Source organism: Coregonus clupeaformis, chromosome 28, assembly GCF_020615455.1.
Source record: "Coregonus clupeaformis isolate EN_2021a chromosome 28, ASM2061545v1, whole genome shotgun sequence".
Classification (NCBI taxonomy): domain Eukaryota; kingdom Metazoa; phylum Chordata; class Actinopteri; order Salmoniformes; family Salmonidae; genus Coregonus; species Coregonus clupeaformis.
In genome coordinates this window covers 422,045-439,143 of record NC_059219.1, presented here as the reverse complement: position 1 = coordinate 439,143, position 17,099 = coordinate 422,045, and the positions used below count along the sequence as shown (strand labels likewise).

Below are 17,099 nucleotides of genomic sequence, written 5' to 3'. Positions count from 1 at the left end.
CTCATCCTTGACCGCTGGCCATGTCCCTTCCGTCTTCAAGAGAGCGAGAGTTGCACCCCTCCTCAAAAAACCTACACTCGATCCCTCCGATGTCAACAACTACAGACCAGTATCCCTTCTTTATTTTCTCTCCAAAACTCTTGAGCGTGCCGTCTCTAGCCAACTCTCCTGCTATCTCTCTCAGAATGACCTTCTTGATCCAAACCAGTCAGGTTTCAAGACTGGTCATTCAACTGAGACTGCTCTTCTCTGTGTCACGGAGGCTCTCCGCACTGCTAAAGCTAACTCTCTTTCCTCTGCTCTTATCCTTCTAGACCTATCCGCTGCCTTTGATACTGTGAACCATCAGATCCTCCTCTCCACCCTCTCCGAGTTGGGCATCTCCGGCGCTGCTCACACTTGTATTGCGTCCTACCTGACAGGTTGCTCCTACCAGGTGGTGTGGCGAGAATCTGTCTCCGCACCACGTGCTCTCACCACTGGTATCCCCCAGGGCTCAGTTCTAGGCCCTCTCCTATTCTCGCTATACACCAAGTCACTTGGCTCTGTCATATCCTCACATGGTCTCTCCTATCATTGCTACGCAGACGACACACAATTAATTTTCTCCTTTCCCCCTTCTGATAACCAGGTGGAGAATCGCATCTCTGCATGTCTGGCAGACATATCAGTGTGGATGTCGGGTCACCACCTCAAGCTGAACCTTGGCAAGACGGAGCTGCTCTTCCTCCCGGGGAAGGACTGCCCGTTCCATGATCTCGCCATCACGGTTGACAACTCCATTGTCTCCTCCTCCCAGAGTGCAAAGAACCTTGGCGTGACCCTGGACAACACCCTGTCGTTCTCCGCTAACATCAAAGCGGTGACCCGATCCTGTAGGTTCATGCTCTACAACATTCGCAGAGTACGACCCTACCTTACACAGAAAGCGGCACAGGTCCTAATCCAGGCACTTGTCATCTCCCGTCTGGATTACTGCAACTCGCTGTTGGCTGGGCTCCCTGCCTGTGCCATTAAACCCCTACAACTTATCCAGAACGCTGCAGCCTGTCTGGTGTTCAACCTTCCCAAGTTCTCTCATGTCACCCCACTCCTCCGCACACTCCACTGGCTTCCAGTTGAGGCTTGCATCTACTACAAGACCATGGTGCTTGCCTACGGAGCTGTGAGGGGAACGGCACCTCCTTAACTTCAGGCTCTGATCAGACCCTACACCCAAACGAGGGCACTACGTTCATCCACCTCTGGCCTGCTAGCCCCCCTACCTCTACGGAAGCACAGTTCCCGCTCAGCCCAGTCAAAGCTATTTGCTGCTCTGGCACCCCAATGGTGGAACAAGCTCCCCCACGACGCCAGGACAGCGGAGTCACTGACCACCTTCCGGAGACACTTGAAATCCTACCTCTTTAAGGAATACCTGGAATAGTATACAAGTAATCCTGCTACTCCCCCCTCCCCCACCCCCCACTGGCTATCATAAGTTGAATGCACCAATTTGTAAGTCGCTCTGGATAAGAGCGTCTGCTAAATGATGTAAATGTAAATGTAAAAGGATTCTTCTGCTGTCCCCATAGGAGAACCCTGTTTGGTTCCAGGTAGAACCCCTTCTGTGTCTAGGTAGAACCCTTTTGGGCTCCATTCCACAGAGGGTTCTACATGGAACCAAAAAGGGTTCTCCTTTGGTGACAGCCAAAGAACCCTGTTGGAACCCCCTTCTCAAAGAGTGTACTCAACAAGTTTAGCCTGTTAAGTTTACACCATTTCATTCTGTCCTCAAACATCTGCCTGGTATTCAAGATAACACGCAACATAGCACCACCACCTTTGAAGATTTTCGTCAACCTCTGATCAGACTTAAATAGCAGTGTTCTAAGACCCTCCACCAGGGGTGACTGTAGAATCCTCAAACAGACAAAAGGGAGACAGAAGAGCGCACCCACACTCATTTTAGATCCCAAGGGGTCTTTATTTTCATACTGTATGCTCTCACTCTCATCACTATCTCCTTTGCCATCTACTCATGTATTTTCTTGGAACTCCATTCATACAGACACACACACTACTGTAGCATCTTGTTTACATTTCTCACATTTTAGGCATCCAGCTTTGGCCTTGGATGGATCATGTTGCAATGAGATGGGCACAGAGGTATGTATGTACAGTTCTTTTCAGTGTGGTGGCAAATTAATTGAACAGGAGAAGAGGATGTGGTTGCTTGTGGATGGAGAGCAGTGTGGGTGGTGGGTAGAACAGCTACAGTGACGCTGATTGGTTGTTCTGGCTCATCACTTCTTCACTAAAAGAAAGATAGATTTAGAAATTAGTTCGACCTTGTCATAGTTCAACAGCTGAAAAGCCTTCATTAACATACTCCCAGAGATAGCGAGACATTCAGTATTAAATGAATGAAGTAGCCCATCCATCAAATCAAATCAAATCAAATCAAATTTTATTGGTCACATGCGCCGAATACAACAGGTGCAGACATTACAGTGAAATGCTTACTTACAGCCCTTAACCAACAGTGCATTTATTTTAAACAAAAAAAGTAAGAATAAAACAACAACAAAAAAAGTGTTGAGAAAAAAAGAGCAGAAGTAAAATAAAGTGACAGTAGGGAGGCTATATATACAGGGGGTACCGTTGCAGAGTCAATGTGCGGGGGCACCGGCTAGTTGAGGTAGTTGAGGTAATATGTACATGTGGGTAGAGTTAAAGTGACTATGCATAAATACTTAACAGAGTAGCAGCAGCGTAAAAGGATGGGGTGGGGGGGGCAGTGCAAATAGTCTGGGTAGCCATGATTAGCTGTTCAGGAGTCTTATGGCTTGGGGGTAGAAGCTGTTGAGAAGTCTTTTGGACCTAGACTTGGCACTCCGGTACCGCTTGCCGTGCGGTAGCAGAGAGAACAGTCTATGACTAGGGTGGCTGGAGTCTTTGTCAATTTTGAGGGCCTTCCTCTGACACCGCCTGGTATAGAGGTCCTGGATGGCAGGAAGCTTTGCCCCAGTGATGTACTGGGCCGTATGCACTACCCTCTGTAGTGCCTTGCGGTCAGAGGCCAAGCAGTTGCCATACCAGGCGGTATTTCCCCATTTACAATTTCATTAATCAATGAAATAAATTATACTATAGCACATTCAATAACATTATTATTGTAGACTATAGGCTACTCCTGTATCTACCTTGTACAATACCATAATCATTGAATTAAGTTGCGTACCCATTTACAATTTAATTTATCAATTAGATAAATAATACAAGCACATACAGTTACATTATTGTAGAATAGGCTACTCTCTTTATGTAATGTCTCTTGTCGTGATATGTGTTTTGTCCTATATTTTTATGTTATTTTTTATTTTGAATCCCAGCCCCTGTTCCCGCAGGAGGCATTTTGCCTTTTGGTAGGCCGTCATTGTAAATAACAATTTGTTCTTAACTGACTTGCCTAGTTAAATAAAGGTTAAAAATGGTACGTTTCTAACATTTATGGTTGAGATTTTATTAATATAAATGTAAACTATGCACTTTATGACTTTCATTAACAAGCAGGCATCACACAGACGTTAGTAAGGCGTTGGTATGACGTCATGTCAGTCAGATGTTCAATGGTAGGCGACAGCCACACCGTGTTACGGTTGCCTAGGCTTAATTCTGGCACATATCACCCCCCATAGGCTAGGCTACTCTACTATTAACTACAGGGGTTGAGATCATCCGTTCATTTGCGGAAGTGTGGGTCCACGATTTAAAGAAGAACGCAACAACAAAGGGCATCGCATTGGAAAGTCGTGGAAATACGATATCGCTCGCCAAGTCATACCTATTCAGTTGATTGTTCCAAACTTGACACGTGAGTCCATTGCTTAGGCTATAGCCTTCCTTAGTTTTATTTTCAATTTGATTTAATCTTTATTACATCGTGGGACAGGCTGTATGTTCTCACTCATGTCAGTATTTGATGCAGTCTACCCTAGCTAAGATACCCGATGGAGTTGAGCGCGGAGGCGATGAGTTTTGGCGGTGTAGCCTATCTTCGACTACATTGAGTCGGTATCAGTCGATACTTGTAAAGATGTCCAGTGACAGGCTACCCTAAATTTAACCCAAAATTATTTAATCCATCGTGTGTCTTTTGAAGTTAACAAAATGCCACGCTTTCGCTTTCGCTCTGTAGTTTGCCGCTGGTGTGATACTTTTAATAAATGATAGGCCTAAAATGTAACAGGAAGTACATGGTTGTAATTATTTCTTAAAATCTATTCATTTCAGTCACACCATGGCTACAGCGGATGCAGTGTACAGTCCAACAACCGTTTCAGAGAACAAATCCAAAAAGTGGTTCATTGTACCAACAGATAATTTGGATAAATTCAGATGTTTGATAAAGGTGGTTCAAGTGGTAAGTAATGTTCTATCATAGTGTTATGATAATGTTATTGTACAACTTTTTGTTGTTGTTCAATGTTCCACTGTTGGGCAAAATCTTAATTCAAGCATAACATGAAACTACACTGAACAAAAATATAAATACAATATGTAAAGTGTTGATCCCAGACATTTTCCATAAGCACAAAAAGCTTATTTCTCTCAGATTTTGTGCACAAATTTGTTTACATCCCAGTTAGTGAGCATTTCTCCTTTGCCAAGATAATCCATCCACCTGACAGGTGTGGCATATCAAGAAGCTGATTAAACGGCACGATCATTACACAGGTTCACCTTGTGCTGGGGACAATAAAAGGCCACTCTAAAATGTGCAGTGTTTTTCACACAACACAATGCCACAGATGTCCCAAGTTTTGAGGGAGCGTGCAATTGGCATTATGACTGCAGGAATGTCTACCAGAGCTGTTGCCAGAGAATTACATGTTCATTTCTCTATCATAAGCCGCCTCCAATGTCATTTTAGAGAATTTGGCAGTACGTCCAACAGGCCTCACTACCACAGACTACGTGTATGGCGTCATGTGGGCGAGTGGTTTGCTGATGTCAACGTTTTGAACAGAATGCTCCATGGTGGGGTTATGGTATGGGCAGGCATAAGCTGCGGACAATGAACACAATTGCACTTTATCTATGGCAATTTGAATGCACAGAGTTACCGTGAAGAGATCTGGAGGCCCATTGTCGTGCAATTCATCCGCCGCCATTACCTCATGTTTCAGCATGATAATGCATTGCCCCATGTCGCAAGGATCTGTACACAAATCCTGGAAGCTGAAAATGTCCCAGTTATTCCATGGCCTGCGTACTCACCAGACATGTCACCCATTGAGCATGTTTGGGATGCTCTGGATACTGACTGGTTTTCTGATCCACTCCGCCACTTAAAAAAAAAAAAAAAAGGTATCTGTGACCAACAGATGCATATCTGTATTCCCAGTCAAGTGAAATCCATAGATTTAGGGCCTAATGAATGTATTTCAATTGACTGATTTCCCTAGATGAACTGTAACTCAGTAACATCTTTGAAATTGTTGCATGTTGCGTTTATATTTTTGTTCAGTGTATTTCAGAGGAGAGGAAGACAACAACCTTCTGGTCTATCTATCTGTATGTTCTGATGGCACCAAGTAGTAAAACCGGGTTAGATCAACTCTGGTGGCAATATGACATTTTACCTAGTGGTGTCATCACATGTTTACTTTGTGCTCCAGACATAAAACCAGATGAACAAGTTTGTATGTAAAATGTCTAAGTATTAACACCTAGCTCCCTTGTCAGTTATGATACCAAGTTCCTTGTAAGTGGATAGTCTGTGTGTAGTAAATAGATATAGAATATGCAGATTTTCAAATGCTACCATTTCATTGTTTTGTATGTAACTGGATCTGGCTCCCAGAAACTGTTGGCTGTCTATCCCACAAAAACATCCCACAATTAACAGGCAAGTTTGTAAATTTTAACCTTTGTGGCCTTCTCAGGATGCGACCATTGTCAGCAGTTGTTCTTGATTATTCCTTTAAATGTTGTGAAAGTCAGACCGTTCTATAGAACAGTTGCATCAGTGCTGGTGATGATGCACCCATCAGAACACACCCAGTCCTCCCACATTCCCTTCATGATGGGGTGGGGTATTTGTCAGCAGAGATGACCCTCAGGAACCTTTAACTGATCGTCAGGCCTAAGACGGCAAAGTTTTTTTCTTCTTCAGATTTCAGACTCCAAATCAGTCACTGGAGTTGCTGTATCCTATTGAGGGTAGCTGAAACCAGATCCTGTATATTTAGCTCTATATAGCCTGTCTGGAACAGCACTCCGATTGGACAGTTGGACGTATCACCTAGCTTACATATTAAAGAGGAGACTGGGTCGGAAACCATTTTAGACAATTGAGATGCCTCCGTTTAGGCCTATATGAAACAGCAGTCGTGCTTAAGTCAACAAATGTGTGTGCGTGGCGTGCATATGTTCAGGGGGTGTGTCTTAACAAGCAGAAGACAGATCTTGGAATTCTGTTGAATTGAGTGAGGCTACTACAGCAGACTGCTGTTGACTCATGTTTGACCCCTTTCTGTGCCCCGCTGGTCATCACAAGTGGCAGAGTTGTGAAATGTCTACATTTTGAACTGGATATCATGAATGGCTTCCTCTTATTCCTAGACCTCATTGTCAAGGCTTCAACTATTTGACTGCCTTCCTAACTGCAGTGAAATGTTATCTTGTGATCTTCAATTGAATTCAAATCACATGGTTCATGGCTTCTACCTTGTATTTCTCCCCAGTTAACAAGATCTTGAAACAAACTTTTTCCGGGCAGGATGGAGGGCTTATTTGTTTGAGGGCACCTCTTGTACTATTAGGTTGGCCTGTGAGTAAGCAGGTTAGAGGTGGAGGTTTACTAGTTGCCATAGTTTGTGATTTGAGCTCTTAGTCCAGGCAATTCTTTAGGGGAATTGAGTCTCCTTCTGGAGCAGGAAATCAGAGTTGATTCAGAGTTTGTCTCTTGTGGGACTGCAGTCTGGAGACAGACAGAGTTGACGCGGCTCTGTCTTCCTCAGATCACTGGGTCCTTAGTCAAGCTAATCAGAGCCAGGTGTTAGCAATACCGCCTAGTGTCTAGCAGTGCACTGCAAATGAAATTAGCAGCCAGATGCAAAATGTAATTACTAGGGTTATTTTAAGCCTTGCTGTTTGACCTTATTATCACTGACTGTGTGTGTGTGAGAAACAATGGATTCCTCCAAATATGATAAACATTGCAAGAATGCTTGGCAAGCTCATTGCACATAAAGATCTGTGGAATTAAATGTAATTTAAAGCATTTCCCACTTAAAGCCACAGAACCCTGGATTCTTCTTCTTTCTGACGTGCTACTCTTTCTCTTGCAACAACACTTTGCTGGAGTTGTGTGTTCATAGAACACACTCTCACACACACACAGTATTGTACAGCTAACCTTGTGGGGGGACACAATTCAGTCCCATTCAAAATCCTATTTTACCTAACCCCTAAACCTTAACCCGTACTCTTACCCTAACCTTAACCCAAAAACCTAACCCTAAAACTAACTCTAGCTCCTAACCCTTAACGTAATTGTAACCCTAACACTAATTCTAACCTTAACCAACTAGAAATAGCATTTGACCTTGTGGGGACTAACAAAATGTCCCCAGTTGGTAAAATGTTTGTTCGTTTACTATTCTTGTGGGTACTTCTGGTCACCACAAGAATAGTTAAACACGTCCACACACACACACACACACACAGTCACACACAACAGATTGTAAAGAAAGTATTAAAGGTGCTGCAGAAAGATGTCCTCTTTCTGGAGGAGGCCCAGTCTTTATTACAGTGATGTCAGACTGTCTCCATATGGTCATGTAGTAAACCTCTAAATATAGAGCTGTGGCTTCATTAACACTAGGGCTGGGGTGAAACCGACTGTGGTGCATTTTATCTTGTAATATGGAACAAAGGTCTACAAACTGTACAGTTTAAGCCACTGTTCTTCTAGATACACATATGGCACATTATGCTTGGCACTGTATTACAGTGAGCACGTGTGTGCTGTCTCATTTAGTTTTAGGTACCCATTTAGCACTGTCTGAATAGTGTGAGGACAGATCCTCAGTGTAATATGCTATCTGTATGGTAGCGGAGTGGTTGACCTTGATTCCTGAGGAAGCCGACCTGCCCTGTTCCTTCCAAACAATCGACAAGGAAACAAAAAAACACTAACCGTGTGAGTCAGTTAAAGTCTGGTTTTGCTGGCCTTGTGTGGTCCAGTCTCTCGATTTCAGAAAACGAAAAGTTACATTTTATTAATAGCGGATATTGAGAAATCAAAATGGAGTCTGTGGGTGTTGTAAAGGGGTGGATCCTTTAGTTGGTCACAGTTATAATGGGAACATGAAAAAGCTCTTGTGTGTGGTGTAGTATTATGAATAGAGCCAGTATTTTACATTTACGTCATTTAGCAGACGCTCTCATCCAGAGCGACTTACAAATTGGTGCATTCATCTTATAGCCAGTGGGATAACCACTTGACAATTATTATTTATACAATTTTTTGGGTGGGGTAAGGGGGGGGGTTAGAAGGATTACTTTATCCTATCCCAGGTGTTCCTTAAAGAGGTGGGGTTTCAAATGTCTCCGGAAGGTGGTGAGTGACTCCGCTGTCCTGGCGTCGTGAGGGAGCTTGTTCCACCATTGGGGTGCCAGAGCAGCGAACAGTTTTGACTGGGCTGAGCGGGAACTGTGCTTCAGTAGAGGTAGGGGAGCCAGCAGGCCAGAGGTGGATGAACGCAATGCCCTCGTTTGGGTGTAGGGACTGATCAGAGCCTGAAGGTACGGAGGTGCCGTTCCCCTCACAGCTCCGTAGGCAAGCACCATGGTCTTGTAGTAGATGCAAGCCTCAACTGGAAGCCAGTGGAGTGTGCGGAGGAGTGGGGTGACATGAGAGAACTTGGGAAGGTTGAACACCAGACAGGCTGCAGCGTTCTGGATAAGTTGTAGGGGTTTAATGGCACAGGCAGGGAGCCCAGCCAACAGCGAGTTGCAGTAATCCAGACGGGAGATGACAAGTGCCTGGATTAGGACCTGTGCCGCTTCCTGTGTAAGGCAGGGTCGTACTCTCCGAATGTTGTAGAGCATGAACCTGCAGGATCGGGTCACCGCTTTGATGTTAGCGGAGAACGACAGGGTGTTGTCCAGGGTCACGCCAAGGCTCTTCGCACTCTGGGAGGAGGACACAACGGAGTTGTCAACCGTGATGGCGAGGTCATGGAACGGGCAGTCCTTCCCCGGGAGGAAGAGCAGCTCTGTCTTGCCAAGGTTCAGCTTGAGGTGGTGATCCGTCATCCATACTGATATGTCTGCCAGACATGCAGAGATGCGATTCGCCACCTGGTTATCAGAAGGGGGAAAGGAGAAGATTAGTTGTGTGTCGTCTGCGTAGCAATGATAGGAGAGGCCATGTGAGGATATGACAGAGCCAAGTGACTTGGTGTATAGCGAGAATAGGAGAGGGCCCAGAACTGAGCCCTGGGGGACACCAGTGGTGAGAGCACGTGGTACGGAGACAGTTTCTCGCCACGCCACTTGGTAGGAGCGACCGGTCAGGTAGGACGCAATCCAAGAGTGAGCCGCGCCGGAGATGCCCAGCTCGGAGAGGGTGGAGAGGAGGATCTGATGGTTCACAGTATCAAAGGCAGCAGATAGGTCTAGAAGGACGAGAGCAGAGGAAAGAGAGTTAGCTTTAGCAGTGCGGAGAGCCTCCGTGACACAGAGAAGAGCAGTCTCAGTTGAATGACCAGTCTTGAAACCTGACTGGTTTGGATCAAGAAGGTAATTCTGAGAGAGATAGCAAGAGAGTTGGCTAAAGACGGCACGCTCAATAGTTTTGGAGAGAAAAGAAAGAAGGGATACTGGTCTGTAGTTGTTGACATCAGAGGGATCGCTCTCTTGAAGACGGAAGGGACATAGCCAGCGGTCAAGGATGAGTTGATCAGCGAGGTGAGGTAAGGGAGAAGGTCACCGGAGATGGTCTGGAGAAGAGAGGAGGGGATAGGGTCAAGCGGGCAGGTTGTTGGGCGGCCGGCCGTCACAAGTCGCAAGATTTTATCTGGAGAGAGAGGGGAGAAGGAAGTCAAAGCATAGGGTAGGGCAGTGTGAGCAGGACTAGCAGTGTCATTTGACTTAACAAACGAGGATCGGATGTCGTCAACATTCTTCTGGTGCTTCCATCACACTGATGAGCTTTAAGAGTAATGTGATGGTCACACCAGAAGAATCCTCTCATTGTGAAGATTGCATGAAAGAGTTGTCCCTTCCTCCAAGTCCAACTCTGAACTTTGTATGAAATATTTAGACATTTTCATATACCCTCATTTACATAGGGCTATGATAGTCACTCAATTATTGAGTCAACTGTTCTGATGGCAATTCAGTTTGATAACACTATATTGGCACAAAATATAAATATTGCGTCAAGACAAAATCCTGAGTCCATCAGTACTTAAGCCATGCACAAGCATGATTGACAACACTAAATGACCTCTACCCTGCTCTGAGACAAAACGAAACTTCCCATTTAGCTCTGGTAGTACTACAGTTCCATCTGTTGTTGAGACTAGGGTAGTACATGATAACAGTGGGAGATCACAGTTAGTTCCATCTGTTGTTGAGACTGGGGTAGTACATGATAACAGTGGGAGATCACAGTTAGTTCCATCTGTTGTTGAGACTGGGGTAGTACATGATAACAGTGGGAGATCACAGTTAGTTCCATCTGTTGTTGAGACTGGGGTAGTACATGATAACAGTGGGAGATCACAGTTAATTTTGACTTATATCCTCAGCTCCTGTCGTTCGTTGCCTTCATTCTCGAAGAGGTAGTGACGACCTGTATGAGCTGCTCTCCGCTCTACTTCTTTGAGTTTGTCAGCTGCACAGCCTTCCTCTTCACAGCTCTCCTCCTCATCCTCCTCGCTACCAACCTGCACAAGAGAGTGGGCATCAACTGCTGGCCCACCCTGGTGAGTCCTCAGCGTGTGTGTATACACATTTGTGCACGTAATGTTGATAAATGAGGCCCACTGACTTTCCTGGTGTTTTGTAGGTTTATCATTCATAAGACTTTTTGAAAAACGACATTTCATGAAGCCTGTGTGTGTGAGGGTACTTGTATTCACATTTTAAATGGATGCTGGTGTATAACCATGCTGACCTGTCTCTTACAGGACTTTGTGTACACGGGTTTGATGGCTGCATTCTTCCTCATCGCCTCCATTGTGTTTGCCTCAGATAATGGTGGAACTGACCTGGAGAAGGCTGCTGTGGTAAACTAACATCTTTACTCAGACTTTCCTCATACCGCAGGGTCCTGGTTACTGTTTTTTCAATTGAAGACAAAATATACCAGCCCAAACAAAGCTGGGTTTAGATTGAAAGGAGAACCATTTTGTTTTAAACTGTTTAGAGTGTCATTTCTGTACTGTTAGATACTAGATGTTTTACTAATGTTAATGCTTAGTAATCATTTATTACTTTTTATTTTCAGGCGTTTGGCTTCCTGGCCATTGTGGCATTCCTGGTGGATGCTGGCTGGTTTGTGAAGACCAGGGGTTTTCCTTTTAAAAGGACCAACCAGCAAGCCGCAAGCAACGGTGAGGCCCCCGTGGCAGAAGCCGAGAAACTCAACAGGGAACAGAATGAAGCAGACTAGGCCCAAGGATACCTAAACGATTGTAAACACTGGTATCTCTTTCTCACACACACGCAAACAGGCAACACACTAAGACCATCAGAGGACCACCTTATATCTGCTTAAAAGCAGGAAAGAAATCTCTAGCAGTTTTAAGATATGATTTAGAGGTTTTATTCTCAGCAGTGGGACCATTTTTGTTGGAGACTTGGCCTGTGCTGTATACATGTCATTCCCTTGGACTATGGACCTGCTTGGAATGGGACCACTCATTAAAATAGACCATGGCTCTCCAACCCTGTTCCTGGAGATCTATCCTGTAGGTTTTCACTCCAACCCCAGTTGTAACTAACCTGATCAACCAGCTACTTATTAGAATCAGGTGTGCTAGATTAGGGTTGGAGCGAAAACCTAGAGGACGGTAGCTCTCCCGGAACAGGGTTGGAGAGCCCTGGAATAGACTAATATGAGATTTTAAGATCACTGTATTGCCTTACCACTCACTGTCATTACTGCATTTCCAAGTTTTACTGGGATGAGCACCTATCTGTAATATTTTTCTTAATCTTGTCAAGATGGCTCCAGCTATGCAAAATGCTGTATCTAATTTCTCACACACAAAAAAAGAAGGAAAAGGTTTGGGAGTTGAAAAACTATATTTTATCTAGTTATTTACAGTCAAACCCAACACATTCATATCCATTTCGGATAGTACAGTTACAGTATTTTAACTGGAATAAATTGTTTTAAAATGCTGGACATAATATATTAGCCAGTTTTAAGGAATGACAATCAAATGGGAAAATGTTTCAATTTAAACTCTTTAATAGGGAATGGGAACAGTCATGCCAGAAACGTTTTACAGAAATATACTTTTTTTTTTAATGGGCCCCTATGTCTGTAATTTTATTTTACAGACCTATTTCTCCCAAGTATCCCCAAAAGTCATTGATTTCTATGGTTTCAAACTTTCAGTCCATGCAAGAAAACTCCCCAGTATGTCTATGCGAGTCCAACTCCACGTGCCTTATTGGTGTTCATACTATAGATACATTTTAAATATAGCAATCAATGAAACTTTAACTGTAATTGACTATCTGTAATGTTTTTAAATGCTGTCTGCCTTTTCAACAGCAGTTTGTATTTTAGTAGTATGTGTTTTTCTTTATTTCAGAAGTAAACTTGGTGGTAGGGAGGGGTCAGGGTTATGGAAGATTAGAAATGTACTATTTATTGTCCTTGATGGATTTTATTATTTCAGTTTTTCTTCTGTTCAATCATGTGACCTTGAATTAAGTGACTTTCAGGTTAGAATCAGACCTCAAGGTTCATTTTTTAGTCAGCCTTATTGTGTAGCCTACTCTACAGCAAACTTAAAGGTAAGGTCAGCGAAATGTTTCAGAGAATATCCTGGGATAGGACTGATGGAGACCTCTTTTGATTGGCCAATTAATTACTTACTTGATAAATAGCATGTTCTTTTGGATAAGGTCAGAAGTCCACATTTCTTAAATGCAATCTGAGTCAATCAACAGTGAAACAAATGATATGCTGGATTCATCCAGCGGCTGATCTGAAATGTCTTAGGTGATAGTTTAGTTGAAAGTAATAGGGATCTATAATAAGACATTAGTATGGGCTCCCGGGTGGCGCAGTGGTCTAAGACACTGCATCTCAGTGCTTGAGGCGTCACTACAGACCCCCCTGGTTCGATTCCAGGCTGTATCACAACCGGCCGTGATTGGGAGTCCCATAGGGCAGCGCACAATTGGCCCAGCGTCGTCCGGGTTTGGCCGGTGTAGGCCGTCTATTATAAATAAGAATTTGTTCTTAACTGACTTGCCTAGTTAAATAAAGGTTAAATAAATACAACATTGAGAAGTGACAGCTGTTATAATCAGTGTTGACCCCTGACTGACAAAGCCCTTATAAGCAAGACATTCCCATCCAAGTACAGTACAATAACAGTGTTTTCTCAGGACAAATACTGTAAAAGGTTCATGTTAAATTCATGTGGTGTTGTCGATGAAAGCAATGTGACACTAGTGCACTATTTTAAAAATCCTATCAGATATTCAGTACATGAAATAGCTAGAGTTGAGGGTTTGACTTGGAATTGGACATATACATATCCCTTATCTAAACCTGTGCCTTAATAATGACTAGTAATATTCATAGATGCCAATGTTTTATGCATTCATTTTTTGTAATAAAAAACAATCTATATTGTGTCAATAATTCGCCATGGAATAAATGCCATCACTTTTCTGAAGTATTTCGTTTCATGGGATTACTGGTTAAGAGCTTATATCTGTACATATCCTTGATGTAGCTAGTGTGCTATATATATCTATATCTGTGCTCTTATTTAGCCCTTGTATTAATTCTACTGTATCAGAGAATTCCGTTTTCAAGTGTTGTACAGTCCAACCCCTCAACGTGCGTGTGAATTCAGTTAGTCCACAAGGGGGTGCATGTTACTCAGGAGACACAACAGGAATTGCTCAGGGAATCCCAACCATTATAGAAACCGTTTTTAAGGAGTGGTCAACCACTTCATTCATAAAATGATTGTCCCGGAGGTCATTTTTGCTATTCTAAATCCAAAGCCTATTATCATTTAAATGCAGTTTTACACTTTTTGTATAAAAAATGTCACAATATACTGTATTATATGGGTGGGTAGAGACCAAAGTCCTGCCACGTATTTTATCCCCAGCTCCTAAACCCAGCATTAGTATTGTCCTTTATGCTTATTTGAATTATGTAAATGACCTCCACTAATGAAACTGTGAATAACATGAAATAACAATTTATTTCCTCTGCTTATATTGTGAGAGGCAGATAATGGAGCTATAAAGCTCAAAGAACAGCCGTCAGCTACGCACATCAGAATAAATGCAGTTGGTGAACAGGAAGCTGCTTCTTTGGGCTGCTAAAAGTAAACAAATGAGGCCCCAGGGAGAGCAGGGCTGCTGGAGCCAGCACAGGGTGAGTAATGTTCCCCTACTAGCCTTCCCTTCCATCTCAAACCCGAACAATGTCTCCACAGACCTCTCACTTCTTCCACTGCTTCCTCCCTCCCATCTCCCTTCTCAGACTGGACTAGTCTGCCTTCTCCTGAAGTGTATGTAGCTGAAACAGAGCTTTTCATGAGGGTTTGATCAACAGGCCAGTAATTGACACCAAATTGCAGGGGGGTAGTGGTGCTCATGCCTCTGATTCTCACACGTAATGGCTCTGCTGCCATATTCCTGGCAGGCCTCTCTGTGCCAGGCCTCTCAGTACCAGGACTCTCTGTGCCAGGCCTCTCTGTACCAGGGCTCTCTGTGCCAATAGAGTAGGTTGATATCAGATCGTCATGAGACCAGAAGTTTGGGCAGCAGCACAGCTTTTTAAAATATCACCTCCATTTACATTAGTAACATACATTAGCCTGAAACTCAGGAAGACAACATGATTTTGACAACAACATAACTGTAATAATACCATCCACCCTCTTAGAAAAAGAGTGTACAACCCTTTCCACAGACGGTTCTACATGTAACCCAAAAGAGATCTACCTGGAACCAAAAAGGGTTCTCCTATGGGGACAGGCGCAGAACCCTTTCTAAGAGTGTGTACTTTATAAAGTGGATTCCCTTGCCTCCTTCACCAGGAATAGTGAGGAGGAGGTACTAATCAGTATTTCCCTGTGTTTAGGCAATGTCCCACCCAGCAACACAGGAATGTCTATCATTCTTGGACCTTTCCCAGGTCATTAATGGAAGTGTATGGACATTTTCAGCTGGGAATTTTGTACACTTGAATAGGGGAAGGGGGCATTGGATACACACACACACACAGTATACTATAAGAAACAGTAATGTGCATGAAGGTCAAGGATCAGGTTCTACTATTTGTATCAACCACTCAGAGAAAACGTCTTATGTTCAACAACTTCTCAACCAGTGGCGGTCGGTGCCATTTAAGATGAGGGAGGACGCAATTTTTTTTATGAGCATGGCCTTATTTATATTACAGCATATTGGATGACTGTCATTCATATTCCATTCACCCAGCTCAATGTAACATTGATAGGTTTAGGCTACTACATGATACTAAAATGTTCCCTATACCCATCATGAGGTTGCTACAACCTAGCCTATGAATGAAAGTTTACAACGTACTGTAGGTGCACAGGTCGAGAGAAATTTGAGTAATCAAGGTGACAGACATTGTCACATTCAATACCGTCTTGCACAATCTTGCCTGCATCTAGCTGATCTAGGGTGTAATCATTAGTCCAACAGTTGCAAATGAGTTTCTATTGGACAAAAAAATAATCAACAGAATTGGCAGAATGAATACACCCCTGATCACACGCAAACACAGTTCACTTTCATAATAGCCACATATAAACAGCATTATCGTTGGAAAATTCCTTCTCGCATCTACGCGTTCTCTTCTCACCTTTTTCCTTTGCTTTTTAGACTTCAGTGCACAACACATCAGCTGTCTGTGACCAGGCGAAAAAACATTTCCAAGCCAAACCTTTATATCATAACTGCTACACACAGCCTACATAGTTTTCACCATATTAGCTAACGTCAAGTCAACATAGCTACTATAACTAGTGCGTTAGTAAACCTGCAGTACAGTGTACAGTTAGCAAGCATTTTAGCAGTTACACTGGCGGGCCCCGGTGGCAATACATTATTAAAACCAAAAGCTTACCTTGACTTGGAAGAGTTTCAGTGTTGGATAGCCAGCTAGGTAACATAGCATCTCTCTCTGTTTGAGCCGGGTGTTTGAGTAGGTTAAACTAGCTAGCTGCATTCGCTAAGTAAGTGAAAGTTAAAAAAATATGAAATACAGCTAGCTCTCTCTCGCTTCTCCTTTATTTCTGAAGAAATCGATTTGTTCAAAACTGTTCAACTATTGCCTTTCTCTCTCTGAGTCAACTACTCACCACAGTGCTAGCTAGCTGTAGCTTATGCTTGCAGTACTAGATTCATTCTCTTATCCTTTGATTGGGTGGACAACATGTCAGTTCATGGTGCAAGAGCTCTGATAGGTTGGAGGACATCCTCCAGATGTTGTCATAATTACTATGGAAGTCTACGGAAGGGGGTGAGAACCACGAGCCTCCTAGGTTTTGTATTGAAGTCAATGCACCCAGAGGAGGACTGAAACTAGCTGTCCTCCGGGTACACCATGGTGCTACCCTACAGAGTGCTGTTGAGGCTACTGTAGACCTTCATTGCAAAACAGTGTGTTTTAATCAATTTTTTTGGTGACTTGAATATATTTAGTATAGTTTTTATCAAAAAATATAACATTTTAATGTTTCACTTTTTATTTTAATGAAATTCACTGAGGAGGATGGTCCTCCCCTTTCTCATCTATGGAGCCTCCAATGGTCTCAATGTCTTATGTTCAACAAACAAGGATTCAGAGACTTGGA

General features: G+C 43.3%; 1 protein-coding gene across 1 annotated transcript; it reads left to right on the top strand.

Annotated features, from left to right (window-relative positions):
• Positions 1–3,608: 3,608 nt before the first annotated feature.
• On the top strand, positions 3,609–12,013 carry LOC121543263 (CKLF-like MARVEL transmembrane domain-containing protein 6). The gene is made up of 5 exons (XM_041853021.2): positions 3,609–3,856; positions 4,276–4,405; positions 10,809–10,985; positions 11,190–11,288; positions 11,510–12,013. Exons 2-5 carry the CDS (start codon positions 4,283–4,285, stop codon positions 11,672–11,674), a joined length of 564 nt encoding a protein of 187 aa, XP_041708955.2. The 5' UTR covers positions 3,609–3,856; positions 4,276–4,282; the 3' UTR covers positions 11,675–12,013.
• Positions 12,014–17,099: the final 5,086 nt, after the last annotated feature.